The 27,906-nt window shown below is 39.6% G+C and overlaps 1 protein-coding gene across 1 annotated transcript in view; it reads left to right on the top strand.

Annotated features, from left to right (window-relative positions):
• Positions 1-27,906, top strand: part of Sos (Son of sevenless) — a 177,084-nt gene that overhangs the window by 109,017 nt on the left and 40,161 nt on the right. The window contains exon 23 of the mRNA XM_070095432.1: positions 23,093-23,209. Coding sequence (XP_069951533.1) covers positions 23,093-23,209 — 117 coding nt within the window. The remainder of the gene's footprint in view (positions 1-23,092; positions 23,210-27,906) is intronic.

Raw genomic sequence — 27,906 nt, 5'->3', positions numbered from 1 at the left:
GTGTGTAGTGTGAGACTATGGTGTGTAGTGTGTACTACTATGGTGTGTAGTGTGTGAGACTGTGGTGTGTAATGTGAGACTGTCGTGTGTAGTGTGAGATTGTGGTGTGTAGTATGAGACTGTGGTGTGTAGTGTGTGAGATTGTGGTGTGTAGTGTGTGAGACTGTGGCGTGTAGTGTGTGAAACTGTGGTGTGTAATGTGAGACTGTCGTGTGTAGTGTGAGACTGTCGTGTGTAGTATGAGACTGTGGTGTGTAATGTGAGACTGTCGTGTGTAGTGTGAGATTGTGGTGTGTAGTGTGTGAGACTGTGGTGTGTAGTGTGTGAGACTGTGGTGTGTAGTGTGTGAGACTGTGGTGTGTAGTGTGAGACTGTGGTGTGTAGTGTATGAGACTGTGGTGTGTAGTGTGAGACTATGGTGTGTATTGTGTGAGATTGTTGTGTCCAGTGTGTGAGACTGTGGTGTGTAATGTGAGACTGTCATGTATTGTGTGAGACTGTCGTGTGTAGTGTGTGAGACTGTGATGTGTAGTGTGTGAGACTGTGGTCTGTAGTGTGTGACTGTGGTGTGTAGTGTGTGAGACTCTGGTGTGTAGTGTGTGAGACTGTGGTGTGTAGTGTGTGAGACTGTGGTGTGTAGTGTAACACTATGGTGTGTAGTTTGTGAGACTGTGGTGTGTAATATGAGACTGTGGTGTGTAGTGTGAGACTATGGTGTCTAGTGTGTGAGACTGTGGTGTGTAATGTGAGACTGTCGTGTGTAGTGTTGTGAGACTGTGATGTGTAGTGTGTGAGACTGTGGTGTGTAGTGTGTGAGACTGTGGTGTGTAGTGTTTGAGTCTGTGATGTGTGAGACTGTGGTGTGTAGTGTGTGAGACTGTCGTGTGACCTTGTGGGAGACTATGGTGTGTAGTGTGTGAGACTGTGGTGTGTAGTGTATGAGACTGTGGCGTGTAGTGTGAAACTGTGGTGTGTAGTGTGTGAGATTGTTGTGTGTAGTGTGTGAGACTGTCGTGTGTAGTGTGTGAGACTTTCGTGTGTAGTGTGTGAGACTGTCGTGTGTAGTGTGTGAGACTGTGGTGTGTAATGTGAGACTATCGTGTGTAGTGTGTGAGAAAGTGGTGTGTAGTGTGTGAGACTTAGGTGTGTAGTGTGTGAGACTGTGGTGTGTAGTGTGAGACTGTGGTGTGTAGCGTGTATGACTGGTGTGTAGTGTGTGAGACTATGGTGTGTAGTATGTGAGACTGTGGTGTGTAGTGTGTGAGACTGTGGTGTGTAGTGTGTGAGACTGGTGTGTAGTTTGTGAAACTGTGGTGTGGTGTGTGAGATTGTGGTGTGTAGTGTGTGAAACTGTGGTGTGGTGTGTGAGACTGTGGTTTGTAGTGTGTGAGACTGTGGTGTGTAGTGTGTGGGTCTGTGGATTGTAATGTGTGAGACTGTGGTGTGTAATGAGAGACTGTGGTGTATAGTGAGAAACACAGTGGTGTGTTGTGAGTCTATGGTGTGTATCGTAAGAGACTGGTGTGTGTGTGTGTGTGTATTGAGAGACTTATGTGTAATGAGAGACTGGGGTGTAGTGTGTGAGTCTGTGGATTGTAGAGCATGTGAGACTACGGAGTAGAGAGAGATTGTGCTGTGTAGTGAGAGACTGTGGTGAGTAGTGCGCGAGACTGTGGTGTGTAGTGTGTGAAACTGTGATATGTAGTGTGAGAGACTGTGATGTGTAGTGTGAGAGACTGTGGTGTGTAGTGTGTGAGACTGTGGTGTGTAGTGTGAGACTGTGGTGTGTAGTGTGAGAGACTGTGGTGTGTAGTGTGTGAGACTGTGGTGAGTAGTGTATGAGACTGTGGTGTGTAGTGTGTGAGACTGTGATATGTAGTGTGTGAGACTGACCTAGTAGCACAAGCTTGTCAGGTCCAACTCACACCCACCCGCACCCACTCACGTATTTATGTAACCTATTTTTAAAACTACACAACGTCTTAGCTTCTATGACGGTACTCGGGAGTTTGTTCCGCTCATCCACAACTCTATTACCAAACCAGTGCTTTCCTATATCCTTCCTGAATCTGAATTTTTCCAACATAAAGCCATTGCTGCGAGTCCTGTCTAGGCTAGATATTTTTTAGCACACTATGCCGAATAGATAAAACTTGCGATTTTGGTTTAAATAGCAATGCTCTTCTTGCCGAATAAGGCAAGCGAAAATTTGTGTATGCAATAATTCCGCAAAAATCATTCTGAACCTAACTAAAAAATATATTTTTCTTTGTGTAAAATATATTTAATTGGATTAGGCTAGATTAAATTGCGCTTGTTATAATAAGGTTAGGTAAGTTTTCTAAGGTTCTTTTGGTACAAAATTATTAATTTTTACATTAACATAAATGAAAAAAAATATCTTTAAACGGGAGACCCAGAAGACCCGCAAATACGAAGACCTACCCTCTTGCTATAACTTCATCCCAATAGGGTCGGAGACCCTTGGAGCATGGGGCAAGTGTGCTCTAAAGTTCCTCAAAGAACTGGGTGAAAAACTCATTATAGAAACCAAGGACCACAGGGGGGTCAGCTGCCTCTTTCAGAGACTTAGTGTTGCGAGCCAGATGGGAAATGCCTGCAGCATTCTGGGCACGCGGCCCACTGCCGGGGAGCTGGACGAAGTATTTGAGATGTAGCTCTGAGTTATCTATGTTTTTTTAATCCCTATTGTATTTTTTTCAACGTATTTTGTTTTTAAATAAAGCATATATGGAATATATTGGGGGTGGTAGGAGAAAATTTTCAAACAGCTTCAGGGAGAACCTTGAGTTTTCCCTGAAGCAAGTTTATTTTCTATGAGGATGAGGGTCTCCAGTTCAGTTCTAGAGATAGTACCTCCCTATTATTTAAACGTATAGGAGAAAATTTTAGAAAGGCCTTAATTTTAAATGAGTCCTTGCTAATTGACCAGTTTTACCTATTCGGCACACACACACACACACACACACACACACACACACACACATATATATATTTATATATATATATATATATATATATATATATATATATATATATATATATATATATATATATATATATATATATATATATATATATATATATAATGTCGTGCCGAATAGGCAGAACTTGCGATCTTGGCTTAAATAGCAACGCTCATCTTGCCATATAGGACAAGTGAAAATTTGTGTATGCAATAATTTCGCCAAAATCATTCTGAACCTAACGAAAAAAATATATTTCACTGTGTTTGTTTAGTATTAAATTATTGTAAACAAATCTAAAATATATCTAGTTGGGTTAGGCTAAAATAAATTGTTCTTGTTATAATAAGGTTAGGTAAGTTTTCTAAGTTCCTTTTGGTGCAAAATTATAAATTTTTACATCAACATTAATGAAAAAAATATATCTTTAAACGTATAAGAGAAAATTTTAGAAAGGACTTAATTTTAAATGAGTTCTTGCTAATTGACCAGTTTTACATATTCGGCACGACATATATATATATATATATATATATATATATATATATATATATATATATATATATATATATATATATATATATATATATATATATATATATATATATAATTTTCACTGGTTGCATTTAATGCATTTTTTTTAATTCATTCCATTGTCTAGCATTCTGTGAAGAAAACAATTGCCCTTCGTCTCCACTTGTTTCTCAGTTGACAACTGTGTCCTTTAGTTGTCCTTGTTAGGGGGTACTATATTTATTCAGTCATGTCTTTTTGTTTTAGGTGTGGACATCACAGAGCTGCTGCTTATTCCATTTTTAGCTTAACATGTTGTAACTAAGTGAAAGCTGTTTTTTAAAGCTCGCTAGTAGCATACGACTTACAATTTCATTTACATGATCTTCTGGTGTAATGTAATGGTTTAGAAAACGGACAAGTTGAAGAATGAGACACTTGTGTAACATTTCTTCAATAAAGATCCCTAAAGAATCTGTATTGAGGAAATGTTTCGCCAACCAGTGGCTTTTTCGGTCCAATACATAGAAGGGTGAAAGACGAAGAGGATGAAGTTATCAGTCCCTCATCCTGTGTGTTCAGTCCATGAATATTGAGATTGATGGACTAAACACATCGACTAAAAGCTGAGGAATTGATTACCTCATTCTCTTCATCTTTCACCGTTTTCCGTATTAGACTGAGGAAGCCATTGGCTGGCGAAACGTTTCCTCAGTAAATATTCCTAAAGGTTGTGCAAGTGTTTCATTTTTCCTGATCTCCTGATGACAGTTTTTTTTTTCTTTTTTTAATAATTCCTGTATCCTCCTTTGATATTTTCAATGCTTCATTTCTCAGTCTGTATTCATGTGGCCTAATTTTGCTTTCTCCCATATCGATTACATGGCATTTATTTTCATTAAATTCCATTATCTGTTTCACTCTATTTGCTCGATTTATCCAAATAATCCCCATTTTACTTTTTATATTGTATCATCCGCAAACTTCGTCTCATACTTTTCTGTTGTTTCTGGAAAGTTATTTAAATTCATTAAAACATTATCGGAGAAAGTACAGATCCTGTGGTACCCACGAGGGCAACTTTCCTTTCCTCACCACGAAGACATTTTCTTCACGAGGACAATTTTCCTTACCACCAGGATACTTTTCCTTTTTTTTTTTTTTAAATTTCCAACTTCCTCTCAAACAAAAAAAAAAAAGTCCCAGTGATTGTAATCATTTACCTTTTATGTCTCCAAAATTTAATTTCCAAATTAATTTTTCTTGGGGATCTCATGCGAGATCTCTGTTTAAGTCCAGACGAATCCAATCCATCCATGTGTTGAACACTTTCCCTGACTGTTATAATAGCTTACTAGTTTGAGTATACATGAATTTGCAGACCAGAAACTGAATTATTACTAGTTTTTTTAGTTCTCCAGGTATTTTATGCAATTATCTCTCTTATTTTCCAATATTTTTATACCAGTAAGACTGACCAATAGTTCCAAGGGTCACCTTATGATTTACACCAATAAAACTGGCCAATAGTTCCAAGGGTCACCTTATGATTTACACCAATAAAACTGGCCAATAGTTCCAAGGGTCACCTTATGATTTACACCAATAAAACTGGCCAATAGTTCCAAGGGTCACCTTATGATTTACACCAATAAAACTGGCCAATAGTTCCAAGGGTCACCTTATGATTTACACCAATAAAACTGGCCAATAGTTCCAAGGGTCACCTTATGATTTACACCAATAAAACTGGCCAATAGTTCCAAGGGTCACCTTATGATTTACACCAATAAAACTGGCCAATAGTTCCAAGGGTCACCTTATGATTTACACCAATAAAACTGGCCAATAGTTCCAAGGGTCACCTTATGATTTACACCAATAAAACTGGCCAATAGTTCCAAGGGTCACCTTATGATTTACACCAATAAAACTGGCCAATAGTTCCAAGTGTCACCTTATGATTTACACCAATAAAACTGGCCAATAATTTCAAGAGTCATCCTTACGTTTTTTTTTTATCTTTTCTTGGATTTTTTCACTTAAATTTTATTTTGTATTTTCCTACTTTTGTATTTGTTTTCTTTCCTTGTGTATTTTACCAATATTGCTTCTGCCCCGTCTTTAGTCTTTTCTCTTTTCTCCTCCTTGAGTAGTTTTCGTCGAATAGAACCTTATTTTTCAAGTTTAGTTTGAGGTAGACTTCGTGTTGTTCATTTATATTGTCAGTTCGTCTTTTTTTTTAAATTCCGTTTATATTAGTATACAGTTTAATTTTTACAAATGTGTTCATCTCAGTAATTCTCTTTGCTATTTGTTTTCGCTTGTTCTCTTCCCTGTTCTCCTTTCTTAAAGAAGTCATTTGATAGGTCAGTACGGCCCTTTTACTCTGTAAAAAATGGTTAGTTTGCTCTCTTCTCTCTGAACCTTTTTGCTGCGTTTAAGAATTTTTTTTATCCTATCCTCCTTGGAAAGGCCTAGTCTAATTCGTATATTTTCACAGCCTTCTAATTTCTTTATGGAACTGCATCTTTATACCAGTTGTTATCTGCTAGAATATTCTTTACCTCCTTGTTATCTATCTCATTTCTTGTAATTATATCCTCCTATATATATGCTCCTGAATGCTGAAATCCATTAAGCATTTTGACATTCCATAATTGATCATCTTCGACTCTTTCTGTTCTCAGTTTTATTTTCCTTTCTTCACAGTCAAAAATAAAAATTGTCAACAGTCTCCCTCAGTAGTTGAGAATTAATTGTTTGCAATCTCTCTCTTTCACATCTGTTTGCTCTAGCAGTAATCTCTTTAGCTGTTACCATCCTCTGTTCTGTTTCTGTCATATCTTTAATAATTTTTGGCATAACTCTCCTCTATTTTTTTTGTTTTATGCTTTTCTAGCCCTTTCATGTTAAAGCTTTTGCTGACCATATTGAGATATTCTGAGCTAGCAGCGTCCATTGTTCTTGTTCTGGCTTTCGCCTTGTTATACCAGAAGAATTCTATTTTAGTTTCGTATTCCAAGTCTTTATCACCTGTCATCCTTAGTAATCTAATAGTTATATTCATAACCATAATTTTTAAAGGGGTGGACCGGTAAGCCAGCTGAACGTCTTGGTCAGATGACCAAAAGCTCCAGTGGGGGGTCATCGTATGACTATAACCCGCATCAGGAAACACTTGTCCTGTTTCGTGACAAACCTTACCTAACCTAAATCCTGTCATTCTTGTGTGTGTGTGTGTGTGTGTGTGTGTGTGTGTGTGTGTGTGTGTGTGTGTGTGTGTGTGTGTGTGTGTGTGTGTGTGTAGCAATTCCTTATATGTATCCTCTATTATATCATTCTTACTCTTTTAGCGTTTTCTGCACTTATTGTATTGAAACCTTCATTACTTGTATCAGTCTTTTCTGCTGATTTTGTTCCAATTTTCTTTGTGAAAATTGGATGTAATGGTGTGTATGGTGGTATGCGAAAGTGGTGGTTGTGATTGTGTAAGGTGGGTGGTGTAAAGTATTCACTGTCATGGTGTGTGTGTTCGCGTGTGGTGGTAGTAATCCGTACAGTTTCTAGTTATACGAGATTGTGTTCCCTCGTGTAACATTTTTTTTTCTAGGTGACTTCTTTATTAAAATAGTGTTAAGATAAAGATATATGTTTATCATTGTGGCTTGAATAAAACATTAATTATTTCATGATTTTAGGTTTAATATGCTGGAAAACGTTTTGTTATGGTTTAGTGTTTACCGTGTTGAGAACGACGATTAATTGTGGTGACAAGCCCGGAGGCTTGCGTTGAGCAGTGCAGTGTGATGGATAGATGCATTGGAACGCACAAAATAGTCTCGTAGCGCTGCCATTGCTTTGCCTAACTTAATGATTGTGTTGTAGTGTTGAGTGAACCGGTGAAGTGTTGATTAGTGTTGCTGCGGCCGACGGGAGGCAGCACATTATGTTGTTCAATTGATAGATGACCAGCCTCCGCTCTCCTACCTCGCTTGATTAGTGTCTGTGGGACTCTTCTCGCTCCTCCCCATTCTGCCCCTCCTCGCCGGGTATCTCGCCCTACTGTACCCCATCTCTCCACTAAAACCCAGCCTCGCCCCACGTCACACCGCCCCTCATCCAAAGCACAGCCTCCATTTTGAAAGTGTCGTCCCCTCCTGCCATCCCGTTACTGTTATAGAGTTGAGGATGAAGTAGCAGTGGGTTTCGGCGGTGTACGCGTGTGCTTGCTTGCTTGCGTGCGTGCGTGTGTGCGTGTGCGCGTGTGCGTGTGTGCGCGTGTGCGTGTGTGCGCGTGCGTGTGCGTGCGTGTGTGTGTGTGTGTGTGTGTGTGTGTGTGTGTGTGTGTGTGTGTGTGCGTGTGTGTGCGTGTGTGTGCGCGCGCGCGTGTGTGTGTGTGTGGGTGCGTGGGCGGGAGCCAGCGTGGGCGGCGTCATTGTGGAGGTGGTGGTGGAGGAGTGTCTGCTGGAGGGCGGGTGGGCGGGGTCTCCCCTTGCCCACCCAGCTGGGGGCGCGGAGGGCAGACGGCGGGGGCTTGCCACCCTCTGCCCCGCCCACGTCTGCCACCTGGCCGCCATGTGTCGCTGTCTCAGGATCCTGGAGTCCTGCTGTCAGGTACGTCCCTGTAGTTGGCCTACTGGGCCATGCTAGACATGTCCTAGTCACACCCACGTATTCCAACTAGCAACAACATAATAGCAATAAAGTACATGTATACCGATAGTTTATATGTCCTCAGTACCCTTTTTATATCTCCTTTATTCATACCTGTCTTCTTGTATATCTCAGTCTTATCTTCTCTTATTCTACGCCTTTCAAGAAACTGCAGATTCAGGGATTTCAGTCTATAGAAAGGTTTCCTTCTCTATATATTCATTCCATTTATATCCTGTAGAATGAGACCAGAACTGCGCTGTATTGTCTAAATGAGACCTTAATGATGTATATCGCCGTAAAATAATCATGGGATTTATGTTATGTATCCACGATATAAATTCCAGGAATCTCTTAGTCCTATTACAGACATTTGCTGTACGCACTGATGTCTTGACTTCAGATTTTTGACTAGGCCTAAGCCCTTTTCACATCCGGTATGATCTAGTTCTACGTTATTCAGTGTTGGTGCCAGAGTTATTTTCACCCACGAGGATTAGTAGTTTAATACCTTGCATGTTTTTCCCACATTGAGCTACATCTGCCATTTTCCCGATCATATTATTAATTTGGCTAAATCATTCTAAATTTCTGTGCTATCCTCATCAGAATTCATTACTCGGGCTGTTTATTGTGCCGTCAGGCAATTTATTCTGGCTGCTTTTAATTCTTTTAACAAGGTTATTAATGTAAATTATGAACAAGTGGCCAACCTTGATCCTTGTTGAATGCCACTTGTGAGACTTATCCCCATTCCGACTTCATTCAATAAATAAGACCCTTGCGCAACACTAGGTATCTTTATTGAGAGACATTTGGCCTGCGCAGCAGGTTTTAGCAATTTAACATACAGGCATGAGGATTGAGACTTTTATACTGGAGTTTGTTGAAAAAAGTGGAAAAAAAAAAACAGTTGTTGAAAATGTGGTTATATGTGGGCAGAGCCCACCAGTGGTAGTAGTTAGGCCTATAATGCGGGCTGTGGATTTAGGAATGAAGTTGTAGAACGTGTTCTCTTTGTGTGTCAGATTAGTGTCATTAGAGGAACATCGTTAGAGCAACACCATGTAATCTTGGTACAGAAAATATCTGCAACTCCATTGCTAAACCTATGGACCTCCTTAAGGACCTGACCTACTTCCATTAGTGGCCCTGCCTACATGTGACAGTATCTTCAACTGCTGTATCTCTCCACATATACAACCTCATTACTTCTCTGTATTAGACTGGTAAAGTCTGACGTGAAACAACTTCTGGGTATCTTTGAGAGACATGATTCCCAAATGTTGCATGTCTCTCATTCATCAACTTGTTAGTATTATACATTTGATCTAATGCAAATTATGTAAAATCTGTTTTGTGTGTAGACACACAGGCAAATTTTTAGGTGTTTATTAAGGAGACCTTTTACCTGTCAGGTCTTTCGTCAATTTAATACAGAGAACGAGAGTAAGACAATATAATTAGTGGTGGAGCTCAGGCGCGAAAGAGCGGGGCAAAGATTTCGTAAGTGATGAAGCTTCCTGTATTTTAAGCCATGGTGTTGATAACGATGAGTAATGACTAACAGCATTTAGTGTGCTGGTCTGACTTCCTGGTGAGTAGTTTGACATTACGCAAGTCTGAGGTGTCCACGAACGTGTTTAAAATTCCAGCACGCGTGGCGGTGTTACTTGATACTTCGATTTCTGAAAGTTTTCCCCCACACGTATTTTGTCACATGTCCCACATGGAATGGTGTATACCCTGACATTGGTTTCCTTACCAGAAGTCAAGTTCCATTTTTCGTTTTGCTATTATCAATATTGTTGTGTATGTTACCAGTCTGGTGTATATCGTTGAGTAGTTGTGTTTTAGCATGCTTTTTTTTAGTGTTTTGCAGTGTTTTTGTAGTATTTTGGATTTCTTTTACGGTCGTTGATATAATGGGCAGGGAAGTGAAGTGTGGAGAAAAACAGTGAAAGGAGACCACGGAACAGGTGGGGTTTGAACCCATGGCGTTGGATAAATCTTATTATAGGCAACTTGCCTAGTGGCTTACGCGCTAGCCTGGAGCTTTACCGCTCACTTGCCATGAGTTCAAGCCCCACCCGTTGCGTGGTTTGTTTGCAATCGTGTTATTAAGATTTTGTGGGTCATAAAGCAATGTGTGTGCATTCCACGTCTAAATGCTCTTGTAGTAGACTGGAAATGCGGGATGCCCTCGGAGAGAAACTTGTCCCTCCGTACAGTGTGCTGCTGCCACTTCCTTAAACACTCTGCTGTGTGGGATTTTTTTCAAAGCTTTATTGAAATGTAGATAAAAATTATTACATTCTCTATGTTGCTATACCGCCTCAAATACCTTGTTTAAAAAAAAAAGGTTAGGAAAATTTTTAAGCAATGGTAACCCTTTGAGAATTTGTTATTCGTTCATCGGATTTTAATTGTCATAGTGATTTCTAATCAGGGTTGTTATAATTTTTTTTAACAAGTTCACCAAGTTTTTTTTTTTTTATAAAAAATGATTTCTTAAGATATTTATTTTTTACAAAAGTCAGTTTTTTCATTTGAATTTGTTCGTTATTTTTTTCTTAGTTTTTACCTCGTATATACTTTTATAATTAACCTAAAAGATGCACCTGTGGTGATTACAAAGAAATTAGTGATAAGAGGTTTAACCAGTATGTGACACGTGGTAACCTAGTGACGTATGAAGCACATGACAAGTACTAGACAGTTGAGCAGGAGACTGAGAAACATGATGAATAGCTGACACAAGTCAGTGAAAGTTTTTTTTTTTTTTGTACCGCCTTTGCTTACTCTCTCCATTGATAATGAGGATATGTACCTTAAATCAATGCTGACACAAAAATAACATGTTTTTTTACCTTGTCAGTCGGTGGTAACTCGTGAAGGCAAAAACAGAAAGATCTACCACTTTGGTTGCAAATGAAGTTCGTTCTTTAATTTTTGAACTGGTAGGCAGCCTTCCAGCAAACTCTGCTTCACTTGAGACCATGTACTCTACTTTTGGGCAATTTATTCTAAAGAAATAGACTAGGTAATTAAAAGACAAAGTTTGAACCTCTGTAATAGGATGCTTTATGGTAAAGTCGAGGAATGGTCAGTACACACAGTAACAATCTACACTCATCGCTCTCATAACATTGTTGTTATAACGTATGTTGTACGTATCTATTGTAAAGTGTTTTATTATAATTTACTAAAAAAAATACTTTATTGTACAGTGCAGATTCTGTACTGATTTTTTTCACATTTATAAGAAGTACATTTTCATTTCATACTCTGCCTTGAAATACTCTACTGTAACATGTTTACAGTTTTGATGTAAAAATTCAATAATGGTAGAACCGAGCTACATTCAGTTAATGGTTTACTTAAATCTGAATTACGCTGCAGAGCATTAATGTATCTAGTAACAAAACTTTTTTTTACTGTATTCTTGACCAGCCTATTAAAAGCATAAATAAAAGATTTGGAGCTAAATTACCATTTTTTTTTTATATCCAAACCATAATGAAGAATGGTTTTGTTTGAGTTAAGGTACCAGGTCATTCCCGATTTTTTTTTTTTAAACTAAAAAGACCTTACACAAATAACCCGCACATAAAAGAGAGAAGCTTACGACGACGTTTTGGTCCGACTTGGACCATTGGCAAAGTCAATGGTCCAAGTCGGACCGAAACGTCGTCGTAAGCTTCTCTCTTTTATGTGCGGGTTATTTGTGTATCGTTCCAGTTACGGTATTGTGCCTTTTTGTTATTTATTTTAAAAAGACCTTCCTTGGGAGCTGCCCACGACTACCCTGCCTTTGGTTGCCTCCGCTGTTGTATTTTGACCCTTCTGTGTTTAGCGCTTAGTTGTGATTATAATATCAATATTGATTTTAATAATTTGTCCACTATTAAGGTCAATCTGATTCGGCGGTAATTCGACAGAGTAAACTTATTTTGTATACAAGAATCAGACTAACCACATTACGCATCTCGGGACTAAGTAGTGGTTCATTAATTTTCCTCCTGGCATTCATGAAGTTTTTGTACGTGAATGGTATACAGTACCGACAAGGTGAAAATTAGACACATGTGCAACATCTGGATATCTTTGTGCAGCATATGGGTATCTGAACAGACTTCACGACTACGGTGCTCTTCACAAACTCCAAGGCTGAGGGACTGATTACCTCATCTTTTGTATATAGTTCTGCTGTCTTCCAGTTATGTCATTTAATTTGTATTGATAAAGCCACTGGATGGCGAAACGTCTACAATAAAGATACCCAGATGTTGCACATGTGTCTAATTTTTAAGACGTTTTTTCACGATACACTGTGTCATAATTTGTTATTTTTCCGCACACTTGCATCCATACCCCGAACATCTATCAAATTAAAACCCAGTATATTCTACCAGCAGCCCTCTCCACGGAACTGACAAACACTGTTCCCTTTACCCTAGAAAGATGCACCCTCTTCCTAGCATGTTTGGCATGTCTATCATACAAATGATTTCAGTTGTCAGTGGATGGAATTGCAATACTTGCAGTACTTGCCTAGCCAGGAATTTAAATCAGTTATCCACAGACATCTTTTCATTGTCAGCCTCTTTTGGGGCAACGTTTTATATATTTCAAGGATTCCTTAGTCTAATATATATATATATATATATATATATATATATATATATATATATATATATATATATATATATATATATATATATATATATATTATATATATATATATTTATATATATTATATATATATATTTATATATATTATATATATATATATTATATATATATATATATATATATATATATATATATATATATATATATATATATATATATATATATATATATGCATGTATGTCTATACTATTATATTTGAAATCATAAGTAAATTGCCAGAGGTTTTAAGACATCAAAAATTTGTCAGACAAGGGAAATTTAGGTACTTTAGATTATTAAAATTGGAAAGACTGATGTTATAGTTAAGTTTATTTAGTGTGCGACAAACGGGACTAATGACAGCAAATGGTGGTGTTAACAATAAGTATAGTCTGACACTGAAAGCAACACAGGTAATGTTTTATTGAAAGGTAACTTCTATCTTGCTGTGAAAATCATGCCCATCATTTCCCCGATTTAGTTCTAGTATTAAGAGGTTCAAGGTTCTTTAACTAGAGGAAGTAAGTTGGAGGAGGAAGAATAATAGTCAGGGATGGAGTGTGGAAAAAGGTTAGGTGGGGAGTGAGGAGACGGGGTAATGAAGGTAACTGGCCCAACTTTGGTGTGTATTAATATAGACGTGTGTGTGTGTGTGTGTGTTGTGCTAAGCATAATAATCAGACACCATGTAACAAATGAAAGTATTAGTTATACCTTGTGTAGGCGTTAATTCCTTGTATCGCCTGAATGCGGTTAGCATTGAGAGAATCAAGTGCTTGTGATGGGTGAGAAGCTGCCGTGGTTATTATGCACGACCTTTTGTCTGCTGCGACGTAGTAGGTACCACAGTAGTAGTAGTAGTAGTAGTAGTATCCTTTGAAGTGGACGGACTGCGCTATCCGCCTAACGTACAGCATGTTCTCTTTAAAGAATCTAGTCTGGATCATCTATCTTATTTTTGTTACTTAATATGGTTTACCTAATTGTGTTTCTTTAAAAGTACTGATTCTAAATTGACTTAGACTTGGGAGTTCTGTAATACTAGCTTCTGCATGACTGTAGTTTTATTATGGTTCTCGATCATTGATTTACGTCAGGGACAAACAACCATTTCAATTCTGTGGCCGCATCAGATCTTGGCTTAAATAGAAACGTTCATCTTGCCATATAGGACAAGTGAAAATTTGTGTATGCAATAATTTCGCCAAAATCATTCTGAACCTAACGAAAAAAATATATTTCATCATGTTTGTTTAGTATTAAATTATTGTAAACAAATCTAAAATATATATAGTTGGGTTAGGCTAAAATAAATTGTTCTTGTTATAATAAGGTTAGGTAAGTTTTTTAAGATTCTTTTGGTGCAAAATTAAATTTTTTTACATTAACATTATTGAAAAAAATATATCTTTAAACGTATAAGAGAAAATTTTAGAAAGGACTTAATTTAAAATGAGTTCTTGCTAATTGACCAGTTTTACATATTCAGCACGACATATATATATATATATATATATATATATATATATATATATATATATATATATATATATAATTATACTACTAGCTCACAGGATGAGCATGGGGTGCGCAACAAACTAGCCGCTTAGGCGGCATAACTACTGGTGGTGTATATATGCATCACATCCTCCATTAATCTTGATCATCATTACTTGAGCATTTCTAATTATGGTATAATATGAGGTTTTCTATGTAAGCTTTAAAAAGAAGATCCAGGTCTGTCACTAGTCTGTCATAACGTAGTCCAACAGCGAAGAGGGTAAACCTGGAGTTGATAACGTTTATTATATTTTGGAGATTTATTATCTTTAGGTGTCCCTGATGCAGGGTTCCGTGGGCACCAACATGGCATCTAAGCATTTTGCAGAATTTGTAAAAATAACATGGCTGCTACGAAAATGGGTTTACATTGTATTTGGCCATAACTTTGCTTCTAATACGAAATCGGCACAGGAGTTCCACCTGGTACCCACTAGGATCACGGCAGTGGACCTCAGAGTAATGTGTCTTTGTTCAGTCTCCAGAATACTCAGTAATGTCGTGGTGGCACTCAGCGGATCCTATATCAGGAACACTTAAGTATAATAAATCTGCTAAATATACTATTGGACTACCAACAATTCCAAGTTGCAGAGAAATAGTATAAAATTCCGACAGGATGCCTTAGATATGGATCCAGAGAATACCTGGACCTGATTCCAGGTATACTCTGTGGAAAGACACCTGAAATCGAATTATGAGGCAGTGTTTTGTGGGGTTCAGACAGAATGGCGTACTGTCGATAATATTGAAGAAAAGACGTGTTGTAAAGCATATTTTGATTGGTTCAGCGTTTCGCTTTGAGACCTGTATCAAATCTGACCTGTAACAGCTGAAAGTTCTGGTAAAAACTTGATCCACAACGTGTCTTCAACATGAAATGGAGTTTCGTCAAGATTGATGGACTTTCGACTCTTAAGCTGAGGGACTAATTACCTCAGACTTCTCATCTCCCAACTTTCTATCCATTGGACTGAAGATGTCACTGCGTGGCGAAACTTTTCCAGAATAAAGATTCCCAAATGTTGCACAAGTGTCTCAATTATCAGCTTGTCGGTTTTTTAAACCATTTATACACATGAAATGGACTTAACCGTTCTATTAAACTAGTTAGAAATGACTCGCTGTACTCCCAGAATCATTTCTACTCAAGTAAAGCTATTTGCATCTCTATTACCCAGAGGACTGGGAGTACTTTTCTGTTAATATTTTCAAAAGGGCTATTGCTAGCAGGTTGGTATTGTTACTAAAACAGATCTAGATACCTTGTATACAACAGTTTAGCCAGCAAACTGTCAAAATTCGGAGCCATTATCAGAAATAATGGTTTTGTCTGTTGTATGAGTACAAATTATTCTCTTTCAGCATCTGCAAAATCCTGCTTTAGCATTTTTAATTACACGAGGCTTCGGCTCCTCCTAAACCATTATTGAGTTGTAGAAAAAGATGCTTATGTACAGTTCAGGACAATTATTATGAGTGGCTTCTTCCGTCGTAATACATACCTTATCTTTACCTTTGAAGAATTTCGAGAGTATATCTACTCTGAGCCGGCCATGGGCCAGGCTCGTCTAGTGCTCGCCTGGTCAGAGGTAACTAAGAAAATAGTTTATATTGTTTGCAAGAGTCAGGTGTATTAATATTGGTAGAATTACCGACAGTATGTTAAGTAAAAGGACACAAGTGCAACTAATGTGAAATTTTATTTTGGAAACGTTTCGCTCTCCAGGAGCACTTTTGTCCTTTTACTTAACACGAGTCAGGTGGAAAGTCTGGAGGCTTGCCACCCTACTCTTCCAACTATACTAACTCATTTCTTACTTACCTCTATATCAGGACTGAAGAATTAGTTTCCTATAATATCATGAACTGTAGCTTAGTGTCTCTTTCCACATGTTATCGCTATCACCATACCATTTCTCATTATTGAGTTGAACACTTAGGAACTCCTTGATAAGCTGAAGCTGTGGCGTGGGCGTCCCTTCCAAGGAAGTGACTTATTGCTGGTGAAGCACTCCTGATCGAAACAAACGGAGCTACTCTCCCTTAGATTAAATCTGATTGACTGCCATTCTCTAGGATCTGTATGACCTCCATGGGTTTAGCGCTTCCTCATGTAATATGGCACGGCCGTGCATGGGTCAACTTTCCCGCGTACGCGCGTGTGTGTTTGTACTCGCCTATTTGTGGTTGCAGGGGTCAAGCCACAGATTCGGGCCCCCTCTTCGCTGGTGTGTGTGTGTGTGTGTGTGTGTGTGTGTGTGTGTGTGTGTGTGTGTGTGTGTGTGTGATGGATGCAGTAGGAGCAGTAAGTGGGGTTGTGGGCGGTAATGGGCGGCAATAGGGTGGTGCCGGGGGAGGAAACTGGTAATTGTGTATGGTGATGATTGTGTTCCCGCCCGAGGCCACGGGAAGACCTCATCACCACAACCGACGCTTTTCCTCCCTCGGATGTCCCCTCTTACTGTCCCTTGGTGAGCCTGTGTGTGTGTGTGTGTGTGTGTGTGTGTGTGTGTGTGTGTGTGTGTGTGTGTGTGTGTGTACTCACCTATATGGGGTTGCAGGGGGATCGAGTCTTAGCTCCTGGCCCCGTCTCTTCTCAGGTCACTACTAGGTCCACTCCTGGCTTCGAGAGCCTTATCGTACTTCTTCTTAAAGCTATGTATAGATTATGCCTCTGTCACTTCACTCTCCAGGTCGTTCCACTTCTTGACTATAAATACTTCCTAACGTCCCTGTAACTCATCTGAGTTTTCAACTTTCAGCTGTGCCCTCGTGTTCCTGCTTCCCATATCTCAAACAATCTCTCCCTATTCACCCTATCAATTCCTCTTAGTATTTTGTACGTTATCTTATCACCTCTAGTCCTCCTGTTCTCCAGTGTCATCAGGCTGAGTTTTCTTATCTCCTTATAGGACATATCCTTTGGCTCCGGGACTAGTCTCGTTGCAAACCTCTGCACTTTCTCCAGTTCTTGACATGCCTGACCAGGTGTGGCTTTCAAACAGGTGCTGCATACTCAGATATGGTTGTGACATGCACTGTGTGCAGTGATGTGAGTTAATCCTTATTTAAATGTCTAAAAACTAGCCTTAGATTTGCCAGGTGCGCATTTGCTGCTACAGTTAGTTGGCTGATGTGCGCCTCGGGTGATATGCCTAGTACAGTACTCACCCCTGGGTTAAAATCCCGGTGGATCAGGGCCTGATCAACTAGGCCGTTACTGCTGGCCGCACATAATCCAACGTACAAACCGCAGCCCGGCTGATCCGGCACCGACTTTAAGTATCTGTCCAGCTCCCTCTTGAAAGCAGCCAGGGCCCTATTGGTATTTTCCCTTGTGGCTGGTGGGAGGCTGTTGAACAGTCTTGGGCCCCGGACACTTATGGTGTTTTCTCTTAGTGTACCAGTGGCGCCCCTACTTTTCGTTGGGGGTATTTTGCATCACCTGCCAAGTCTTTTAGGAGCCTTACTTGGTCCACGCCTGCTTGCATTCTTCGTATTAGTTGCACATCTGATAACAGGGATACCTCTGACTGTCCTTTCTGTCATTCACATATACAAAAAATGGCACCGGCCATAGTAAAACCCTACTCTGTGTGTGTGTACTCACCTAATTGTACTCATCTAATTGTGGTTGCAGGGGTCGAGACTCAACTCGTGGCCCCGCCTCTTCACTGAACGCTACTAGGTCCTCTCTCTCCCTACTCCATGAGCTTTATCATACCTCGTCTTAAAGCTATGTATGGTTCCTGCCTCCACTACATCACTTGCTAGCCTATTCCACTTCCTGACTACTCCATGACTGAAGAAATATTTCCTAACATACCTTTTACTCATCTGAGTCTTCAACTTCCAAGTGTGACCCCTTGTTTCTGTGTCCCCTCTCTGGAACATCCTGTCTCTGTCCACCTTGTCTATTCCACGCAGTATTTTGAATGTCATTATCATGTCTCCTATAACCCTCCTGTCCTCCACTGTCGTCAGGCCGATTTCCCTTAACCTTTCTTCGTAGGACATTCCCCTTAGCTCTGGAACTAACCTTGTCGCAAACCTTTGCACTTTCTCTAATTTCTTGACGTGCTTGACCTGGTGTGGGTTCCAAACGTACGTACGTGTGTGTGTGTGTGTGTGTGTGTGTGTGTGTGTGTGTGTGTGTCTATAGTCCTGCCTCTCAACTTGCTGTTTGTCAGAGTTACTCCCTCCAGCCTTATGGGCTGTCATACCTCCTCTTAAATCTAGGCATGGAGCCTGCATTCACTTCTTCGTCCAAGTCATTCCACTTCCTGATCACTCTGAGACTGAAGAAGTAGGTCCTGACATCATTGTGACTCATTTATGACTACCTTCCAACTTCGTACCCACGTACCTGTTTCCCGCCTCTCAGATAGTTTATCCCGATCTACCCTATCAGTTCGTCTTGAGTATTTTGTATATTATAATGTCTCCCATTGATCTTCTGTCCTCTGATGTCATCAGGTTCAGTTCGTTTTGGACATTTTGGACATAAAGAATTTTTGTCAAGAAAATCTAAAAAAAAAAAAAAAAAAAAAAGAAAAAGGCAAAATGCAAAATATAGCCAGATATCACAATTCTTGTTGCTACATCTGGATGTCTGTTTCAAGAAATAAGCATATTCTAGCAGCCTCTCCTCATAGATCCTTCCCTTAACTCCTGGTACTAGTTCTTTGCATACCTCTACATTGTCCGGTATCTGAACATGCTTTATCAGGGGAGAGTTCCATGTTGGTGCTTCGTGGTTCAAGATGAACTAGACATGCATTATGTTAAGGAACGTAAATGACTCATTGTTGAGATAGCTGAAAGTTATTTTTATAGCTGCCAAGCAACCATTAACTGCAGGTATTAATAAGATACACACAGATTAAGACTAAGGGACTGAGCATCTTGTATCACGGCTATGGGACTGAACACCTATTAAGATGACATTTCCATGACTTGTACTCTTTCCAGTGTAAAGGTCGCTACGGTATTAGACTGGAAAAAATGCCTTCTGTGTGTGCCTTCCACACGTCATATTCATCCTGTCGGTATTGTATATCATTAATGTAATGAAAGCTTTGAATTATTAATTTCTTTTATTATTTCAAGACTGGTGTTAGTAGCTCAAGCTGTAATTTCCTTAGCTAGTACAATTTGCTGTTTTATTTCTGTGTTTTCTTAATTTTGGCATAACTATCTATTTTGGTTTTATATTTCTTTATTCCTTTTATCTCTTTGAAGCTTTTGTTGATATTTTGTGTGAATCATGAACTAGTTGCCCCTGTTTATCTAGCTTTGTATTTTCTTTTTTTGTTTTTATTTCTGCATAACTATCTTGTATTTTTGGTGTATATTCCACCAAGTTTTTTAATCTCCTCTATATGAGAACTCTTCAGTATTTCTTTTTCAGTCTTAAAACTTTCATTTTCATTATTTAGTTTGTCTTTCAGTTCTTTCTGCTTTACCTGGTTTTGTTCCAATTTCATCATTCTGTGCATCAGTTCATTCATTGTGTCTGGTGTGTGAAGATATATCTATACATTTACCCAGTGTTCTCGGTCATTGTGTAAACAAAGGTTCTGCTGATGTTTGTTTTACTGTTTTGCTTTACAGTAACAATACTGTTAATCTCCTCACTTTAGGATCTTTTAAAGCATAATATTTATACATTAGCGACAATGTGAAACATATTGTACTTCCTTAAGAAGAACGAGTAGAAATTGTAATCTCTCTAAGCAAGAAAGGATGTTGCTGCCATCTGCACTCACCTAGTTGTGGTTGCAGGGGTCGATTCATAGCTCCTGGCCCCGCCTCTTCACTGGTCGCTACTAGGTCACTCTCCCTGCTCCATGAGCTTTATTGTACCTCTTCTTAAAGCTGTATATGGATCCTGCCTCCACTACATCAATTCCCAGACTATTCCATTTCCTGACAACTCTGTGACTGAAGACATACTGCCTAATCTGTGTGTACTCACCTAGTTGAGGTTGCAGGGGTCGAGTCCAAGCTCCTGTGTGTGTGTGTGTGTGTGTGTGTGTGTGTGTGTGTGTGTGTACTCACCTATTTGAGATTTCAGGGGTCGAATCAGAGCTCCTGGCCCCGCCTTTCGCTGGTCGTTACTGGGTCCACTTCCTATTCTAAGCCCCTTGTCATTAACTCTCCTTAAAGCTATATATGGATCCTTGTTCTACTACATCGCTCTCCAGATGTGTGTGTGTGTGTGTGTGTGTGTGTGTGTGTGTGTGTGTGTGTGTGTGTGTGAATACACATATATAGATATAGGAGAACTATGCTTGTGGCGTCTTGTCTTCAGTATTTATTTTTATTTCTAAAGGTAGTAATTACTACTATCTCCTTTAATTCATTCCGTTGGTCTGTTGCTGTGGGGTAGACCTTCGGCTTCGCTTTTGTTTTCTAAGCATATAACCGACCTTTTTGTTACGCCTGTTACAGATACTAGGAAATCTTTATTATTTCGTTTTTTTTTATATAGTCTTGAAGGCGGTTATCATGTCTCATTTATTTTCCTGCTATCAGCCAGTGTGGAGACATCTTGTGTTGATAAATTAGACACATGTGCAACTCTTGGGTATCTTTATTGAGGAAACGTTTCGCCACACAGTGGCTTCATCAGTCCATACGTAGGAGAAACTTGAAGAACAGGAGGAGAATGAGGTAATCAGTCCCTCAACCTTGAGTCGATGTGTTCAGTCCATCAATCTTGAATAGAATACGGTATATGAGCGGAGAAGCAGCTTATAAACCGTATGGCAGGAGAGGTGCAGCAGTCATAGGTGGTGTCACATTTGTTCAATGTGGAAGTAGGTTGTGCCCAAGAATTAGGCAAGCGAAGAATTCCTAAGTATTAAGATCCCAAGAAGTTGCAGTGTCTGACAGGTTTGTAGGTGAATGGTTCAGAGAACCATTCACCTTGCCTAATTCTTGGGCACAACCTACTTCCACATTGAACAAATGTGACACCACCTATGACTGCTGCACCTCTCCTGCCATACGGTTTATAAGCTCCTTCTCCGCTCATATGCCGTATTCTATTCAAGATTGATGGACTGAACACATCGACTCAAGGTTGAGGGACTGATTACCTCATTCTCCTCCTGTTCTTCAAGTTTCTCCTACGTATGGACTGATGAAGCCACTGTGTAGCGAAACGTTTCCTCAATAAAGATACCCAAGAGTTGCACATGTGTCTAATTTATCAACATGTCGGTTCTCTGAAACATTCACCTACAAACACATCTTGTGTTAACAATATTCATCACAAACTCATTATTTAGCTCTGGTACATGTTAGGCTTTTATTTGGACATTTTTTTTTTTAAATTTTTTACCTTTTTTCAGGTGTACGCAACACTCAACTGCTGCATATTCTAATTTTGGTCTAACATATGTTGTATCTAGCTTTAACATTTCTCCACCCATATTTAAAAGTTTTTTTATTGTAGTTTACCAGTGTAGCACATGAGTTCCACAATTTAATTTACATGATGTTCCGGTGACATTTTTATAATACCTCCTAGATTCTGATGCTTTGCATATTTTGTTAGTTTGTATTTTTTGTGGCTTGAATTTGCTTTCCATCTTCTCTTTACATGACATTTATTTACGTTATAAATTCTGTCATCCATCGTCTCATTTGATCCAAGTCGTTCTTTAATGATTTACATTCATTTTTGTTTATTTACCTAAGAATTTTGTAGTATCCGCAAGCGTAGTCACATACTTTTTTTAGTGGTAAGTCATTGATATAAATTCAAAACATTATGGGATTAAGTGACATCCCACTGGTACCATCTCACCACGAGGACATTTTTATGTTGTTAACTGTTTGCATTTTTCCTCTCATCGTCTCTTATCCATTGTAAGACTGCTTTTTATTCCTATAACGCTTTGTATTTTTTCAGAATAGTCTTTCATTGGGAACTATCGAAAACCGTCTTAAAGTCTTTATAAATACAATCCTCCCATCCACTTCTTTCTCGAACAGTTTACGTGACTGTCGTAAGATTAGATGTACTGTACATGAATTGACAGAAAAAAATATTTCTTTAAAATCATTCTATCCACTTTCCTCTGATGAGTTTTCGTTATTTTTATGTCAATGAAATTGTCATGTAGTTTTAGGGTCTTCCCTGTCTTTTTTTTTTAATATTGGTACAGATTATGCCATCTTTCATATGTCTGTCAGTTCTCCTCATATAGTGAAATTCCAAAAATGAAAGCAAAGTGGATAGCTTAACCCCTTCGCAAATTTTGGTATTAAAACCCATGATGATATCCTGTCTATTGGTGTGCCTTGTCTATCTTATAGTTTTGTGTCTTGTCCTAGCTTTGTCCTACCTTTGTCCTGTCTTGTATTTTTGTTCTATTTTTGTTCTGTCTTGTCCTAGCTTTGTATTTCTGTCTTCATAACTTAGTTGTGTCTCTTGACACCAGTGAGTTATAGTTTTCCAGATAGAAACCTGGAAAACTTGGTAAGCACAAATAAGAAGCTCGTCTGTCTGGCTCTCGGCAGAGGGAGGATCAAGCCTCCACTACGTCTTACGTTGGGTGACCCACATGGGTTTAGCTCTTAACATTAATTATTGTTATTATATTTTATCTCGTAGCAGTGCCTTCAGTTTCACCACTGGAAGTTTGACCACCCTCAGCTCTTCGTCACCGGTGTCTTCTTTCTTACAGCACTTCTTGGAGACGCTACAGCCCTTCGAGACCGAGAACGAGAATGAGATAGCCAACTACCTCTATAACAGGTCCAAGGAAATCGAGCCCAAGAGCTGCAAAAAGCCACCTAGCAAGGTATGTCCAAGACGCAAGTGTTTGTTTAGTAGTGTATAGTGGTTCACAAGCGTTTTGAATGATGAACAACTCTCTCAAACTTTGAATGGTGCTCAACTCTCACACAAGCTTTGAATGATGGTGTATACCTCACCCATGACTTTGAAGGAGGGTGTACACTTCACCCATGACTTTGAAGGAGGGTGTACACTTCACCCATGACTTTGAAGGAGGGTGTACACTTCACCCATGACTTTGAAGGAGGGTGTACACTTCACCCATGACTTTGAAGGAGGGTGTACACTTCACCCATGACTTTGAAGGAGGGTGTACACTTCACCCATGACTTTGAAGGAGGGTGTACACTTCACCCATGACTTTGAAGGAGGGTGTACACTTCACCCATGACTTTGAAGGAGGGTGTACACTTCACCCATGACTTTGAAGGAGGGTGTACACTTCACCCATGACTTTGAAGGAGGGTGTACACTTCACCCATGACTTTGAAGGAGGGTGTACACTTCACCCATGACTTTGAAGGAGGGTGTACACTTCACCCATGACTTTGAAGGAGGGTGTACACTTCACCCATGACTTTGAAGGAGGGTGTACACTTCACCCATGACTTTGAAGGAGGGTGTACACTTCACCCATGACTTTGAAGGAGGGTGTACACTTCACCCATGACTTTGAAGGAGGGTGTACACTTCACCCATGACTTTGAAGGAGGGTGTACACTTCACCCATGACTTTGAAGGAGGGTGTACACTTCACCCATGACTTTGAAGGAGGGTGTACACTTCACCCATGACTTTGAAGGAGGGTGTACACTTCACCCATGACTTTGAAGGAGGGTGTACACTTCACCCATGACTTTGAAGGAGGGTGTACACTTCACCCATGACTTTGAAGGAGGGTGTACACTTCACCCATGACTTTGAAGGAGGGTGTACACTTTACCCATGACTTTGAAGGAGGGTGTACACTTCACCCATGACTTTGAAGGAGGGTATACACTTCACCCATGACTTTGAAGGAGGGTGTACACTTCACCCATGACTTTGAAGGAGGGTGTACACTTCACCCATGACTTTGAAGGAGGGTGTACACTTCACCCATGACTTTGAAGGAGGGTGTACACTTCACCCATGACTTTGAAGGAGGGTGTACACTTCACCCATGACTTTGAAGGAGGGTGTACACTTCACCCATGACTTTGAAGGAGGGTGTACACTTCACCCATGACTTTGAAGGAGGGTGTACACTTCACCCATGACTTTGAAGGAGGGTGTACACTTCACCCATGACTTTGAAGGAGGGTGTACACTTTACCCATGACTTTGAAGGAGGGTGTACACTTCACCCATGACTTTGAAGGAGGGTATACACTTCACCCATGACTTTGAAGGAGGGTGTACACTTCACCCATGACTTTGAAGGAGGGTGTACACTTCACCCATGACTTTGAAGGAGGGTGTACACTTTACCCATGACTTTGAAGGAGGGTGTACACTTCACCCATGACTTTGAAGGAGGGTATACACTTCACCCATGACTTTGAAGGAGGGTGTACACTTCACCCATGACTTTGAAGGAGGGTGTACACTTCACCTATGACTTTGAAGGAGGGTATACACTTTACCCATGACTTTGAAGGAGGGTGTACACTTCACCCATGACTTTGAAGGAGGGTATACACTTCACCCATGACTTTGAAGGAGGGTGTACACTTCACCCATGACTTTGAAGGAGGGTGTACACTTTACCCATGACTTTGAAGGAGGGTGTACACTTCACCCATGACGTGAAATGAGGGTGTACAACTCTCATATATACTAAATACTAAAATACACTATTATTGCTAAATATTGATGTAGATAACTTTACAGCTTCCAGAGCGGAGACGGCTAAACTTTACTGAGATGGAATCTACTTTTTTGAAAGATCTCCCAATACGATTTACTAATATATATATATATATATATATATATATATATATATATATATATATATATATATATATATATATATATATATATCCATGGGGAGGTTGAACAGAATTCTTCCTCCGTAAGCCATGCGTGTCGTAAGAGGCGATTAAAATGCAGGGAGCAAGAGGCTAGTAACCCCTTCTCCTGTATATATTACTAAATGTAAAAGGAGAAACTTGTTTTTCCTTTTGGGCCACCCCGCCTCGGTGGGATACGGCCGGTGTGTTTGAAGAAAATGATATATATATATATATATATATATATATATATATATATATATATATATATATATATATATATATATATATATGCTGCATAAGTGTCTCAATCTTCAACTTGTCGGTTTTTAAAACCATTCATAACACACACACACACACACACACACACACACACACACACACACAGGACAGGAGAGATAGGGGGGACATGATAACGACATACAAAATACTGAGAGGAATTGACAAGGTGGACAAAGACAGGATGTTCCAGAGATTGGACACAGTAACAAGGGGACACAGTTGGAAGCTGAAGACACAGATGAATCACAGGGATGTTAGGAAGTATTTCTTCAGCCACAGAGTAGTCAGTAAGTGGAATAGTTTGGGAAGCGATGTAGTGGAGGCAGGATCCATACATAGCTTTAAGCAGAGGTATGATAAAGCTCACGGCTCAGGGAGAGTGACCTAGTAGGGATCAGTGAAGAGGCGGGGCCAGGAGCTCGGACTCGACCCCCGCAACCTCAACTAGGTGAGTACAACTAGGTGAGTACACACACACATATAGACTGTTCAAGGAACATTTATTGAAAATTGATTACTGTCTGGAAAACCTTCCAACGCCAACCCCAAACATCTTGCTGCTTGGTGATTTCAATTTAAGTGATACAAAATAGAGGAATTTAGCAAATATTGCCATTGCAGAGGCTATTCTTGGAGGCAGCTCAGATGAAAAGTCACACACACACATAAGTTGCTGAATCTCCGTAATAAATACACCCTAAGCCAACAGATAGTGGAGCCAACAAGACTAGAAAACGCACTTGGCATTATTTTCACAAATAATGAGGACCCGGTAAGAAACATAATATCTAAAACAACTAATCCAGATCACAATCTAATCAAAGTCCAGACTTGCATGCGCAGGGGTCCTGACCAGCAAAATGCATACAGCCGAGAGGGTGCCTTCACTAAATTCAACTTCAAGAACATCAACTGGGATCAGGTAAACCATGTCCTAAATGAAATATGTTGGAAATATATTTTAAATAACGTGGATCCAAACCTGTGCCTTAAAATGATCAACTTTCTGGCAGGTGAAGTATGTTCACATTGTATTTCCCCAAGGAAAAGGAAGAGAAGAAATAAACTGGAGAGAGAAAGGCGCTCCCTCTACAGGAGGAGTTTAAGAACCACTGAGCTCCTCAATGAGGCTGCATTATCTGAAACACAGAAGGAAGCACTGACCAGGGAAGTGAAAAATATTGAGCTTAAGTTAAATGATTCGTGCAGGATCCAGAAGAGACAGGAGGAGCTAAAAGCAGTTAGTGAAATCAAAAGAATTTCAAAATAGTAATTTTCATAAGCCAAAAACCACATCTGGTATCTGGCCCTTGCTCAAACAGGATGGCACTTACCCATATGACAACAAAGAAGTGAGATACTGAAGTCTCAGTTCAATTCTGTGTTTAGCGAGCCATTAATCAGTCTAACAGTTTTTTTCATGAATGAGCCTCAAAGCCCTGCCAGTGTATTCCAGATTTCTGACATAACCCTAACTCCACTGAACTTTGAAAAAGCCATTGACAACATGCCCATGCACTCAGCCCCAGGCCCAGACTTGTGGAACTCCGTGTCCATTAAGAACTACAAGAAACTCCTTTCACGTGCCTTAAATATGCTATGGAGAGGGAGCATATGTATAAGTGACATCACACAGTCACTAAAAACAACGGATATAGCCCCATTCCATAAAGGTGGCAGCAAAGCAGTAGCTAAGAACTATAGACCAATAGCTCTAACGTCCCACATCATGGAAATCTTTGAAAAAGTTCTAAGAAGTATGACTGCAATTAACTTGGATTCCCAACAGTTGCATAATCCAGGGCAGCATGGGTTCAGAGCAGATCGATCCTGCCTCTCTCAACTACTGGACCACTGCGATATGGTCTTGGATTTACTGGAAGACAAACAGAATGCAGATGTAGTATACATACATTTTTCAGAAGCCTTTGACAAGTGCGATCATGGTGTAATAGAGCACAAAATGCGCGCTAAAGGGATAACTGGCAAACTGGGCAGGTGGATCTTCAACTTTCTAACCAATTGAACACAAAGAGTAATGGTACAAAGAGTTACGTCTGAGGCTACAACAGTAAAAAGCTCTGTTCCACAAGGCACAGTACTTGCCCCCATCCTGTTCCTCAGCCTCATATCTAACATAGACAGAGATGTAAACCATAGCACCGTGTCATCCTTTGCAGACGATATTAGAATCTTCATGAGACTATCATCCAGTGAGGACACGGTAATTCTCCAAGTACATATAAAGCAAGTTTTCCAGTGGGCAACAGAAAACAATATGTTAAATGAGGGCACATTTCAACTACTCCTATATGGAAAACTGGAGGAAATAATAGCTAGAACTGAGTATACTATAAACTCTATTCATACAATAGAGTGGAAAAGTAGTGTGAAGGACTTGGGAGTGTTAATGTCAGAGGATCTCACC

Source organism: Cherax quadricarinatus, chromosome 50 (genome assembly GCF_038502225.1).
Source record: "Cherax quadricarinatus isolate ZL_2023a chromosome 50, ASM3850222v1, whole genome shotgun sequence".
Taxonomy (NCBI): Eukaryota; Metazoa; Arthropoda; class Malacostraca; order Decapoda; family Parastacidae; genus Cherax; species Cherax quadricarinatus.
The sequence above is the reverse complement of the archived record's forward strand: the minus strand, read 5'-3'. Positions and strand labels throughout refer to the sequence as shown.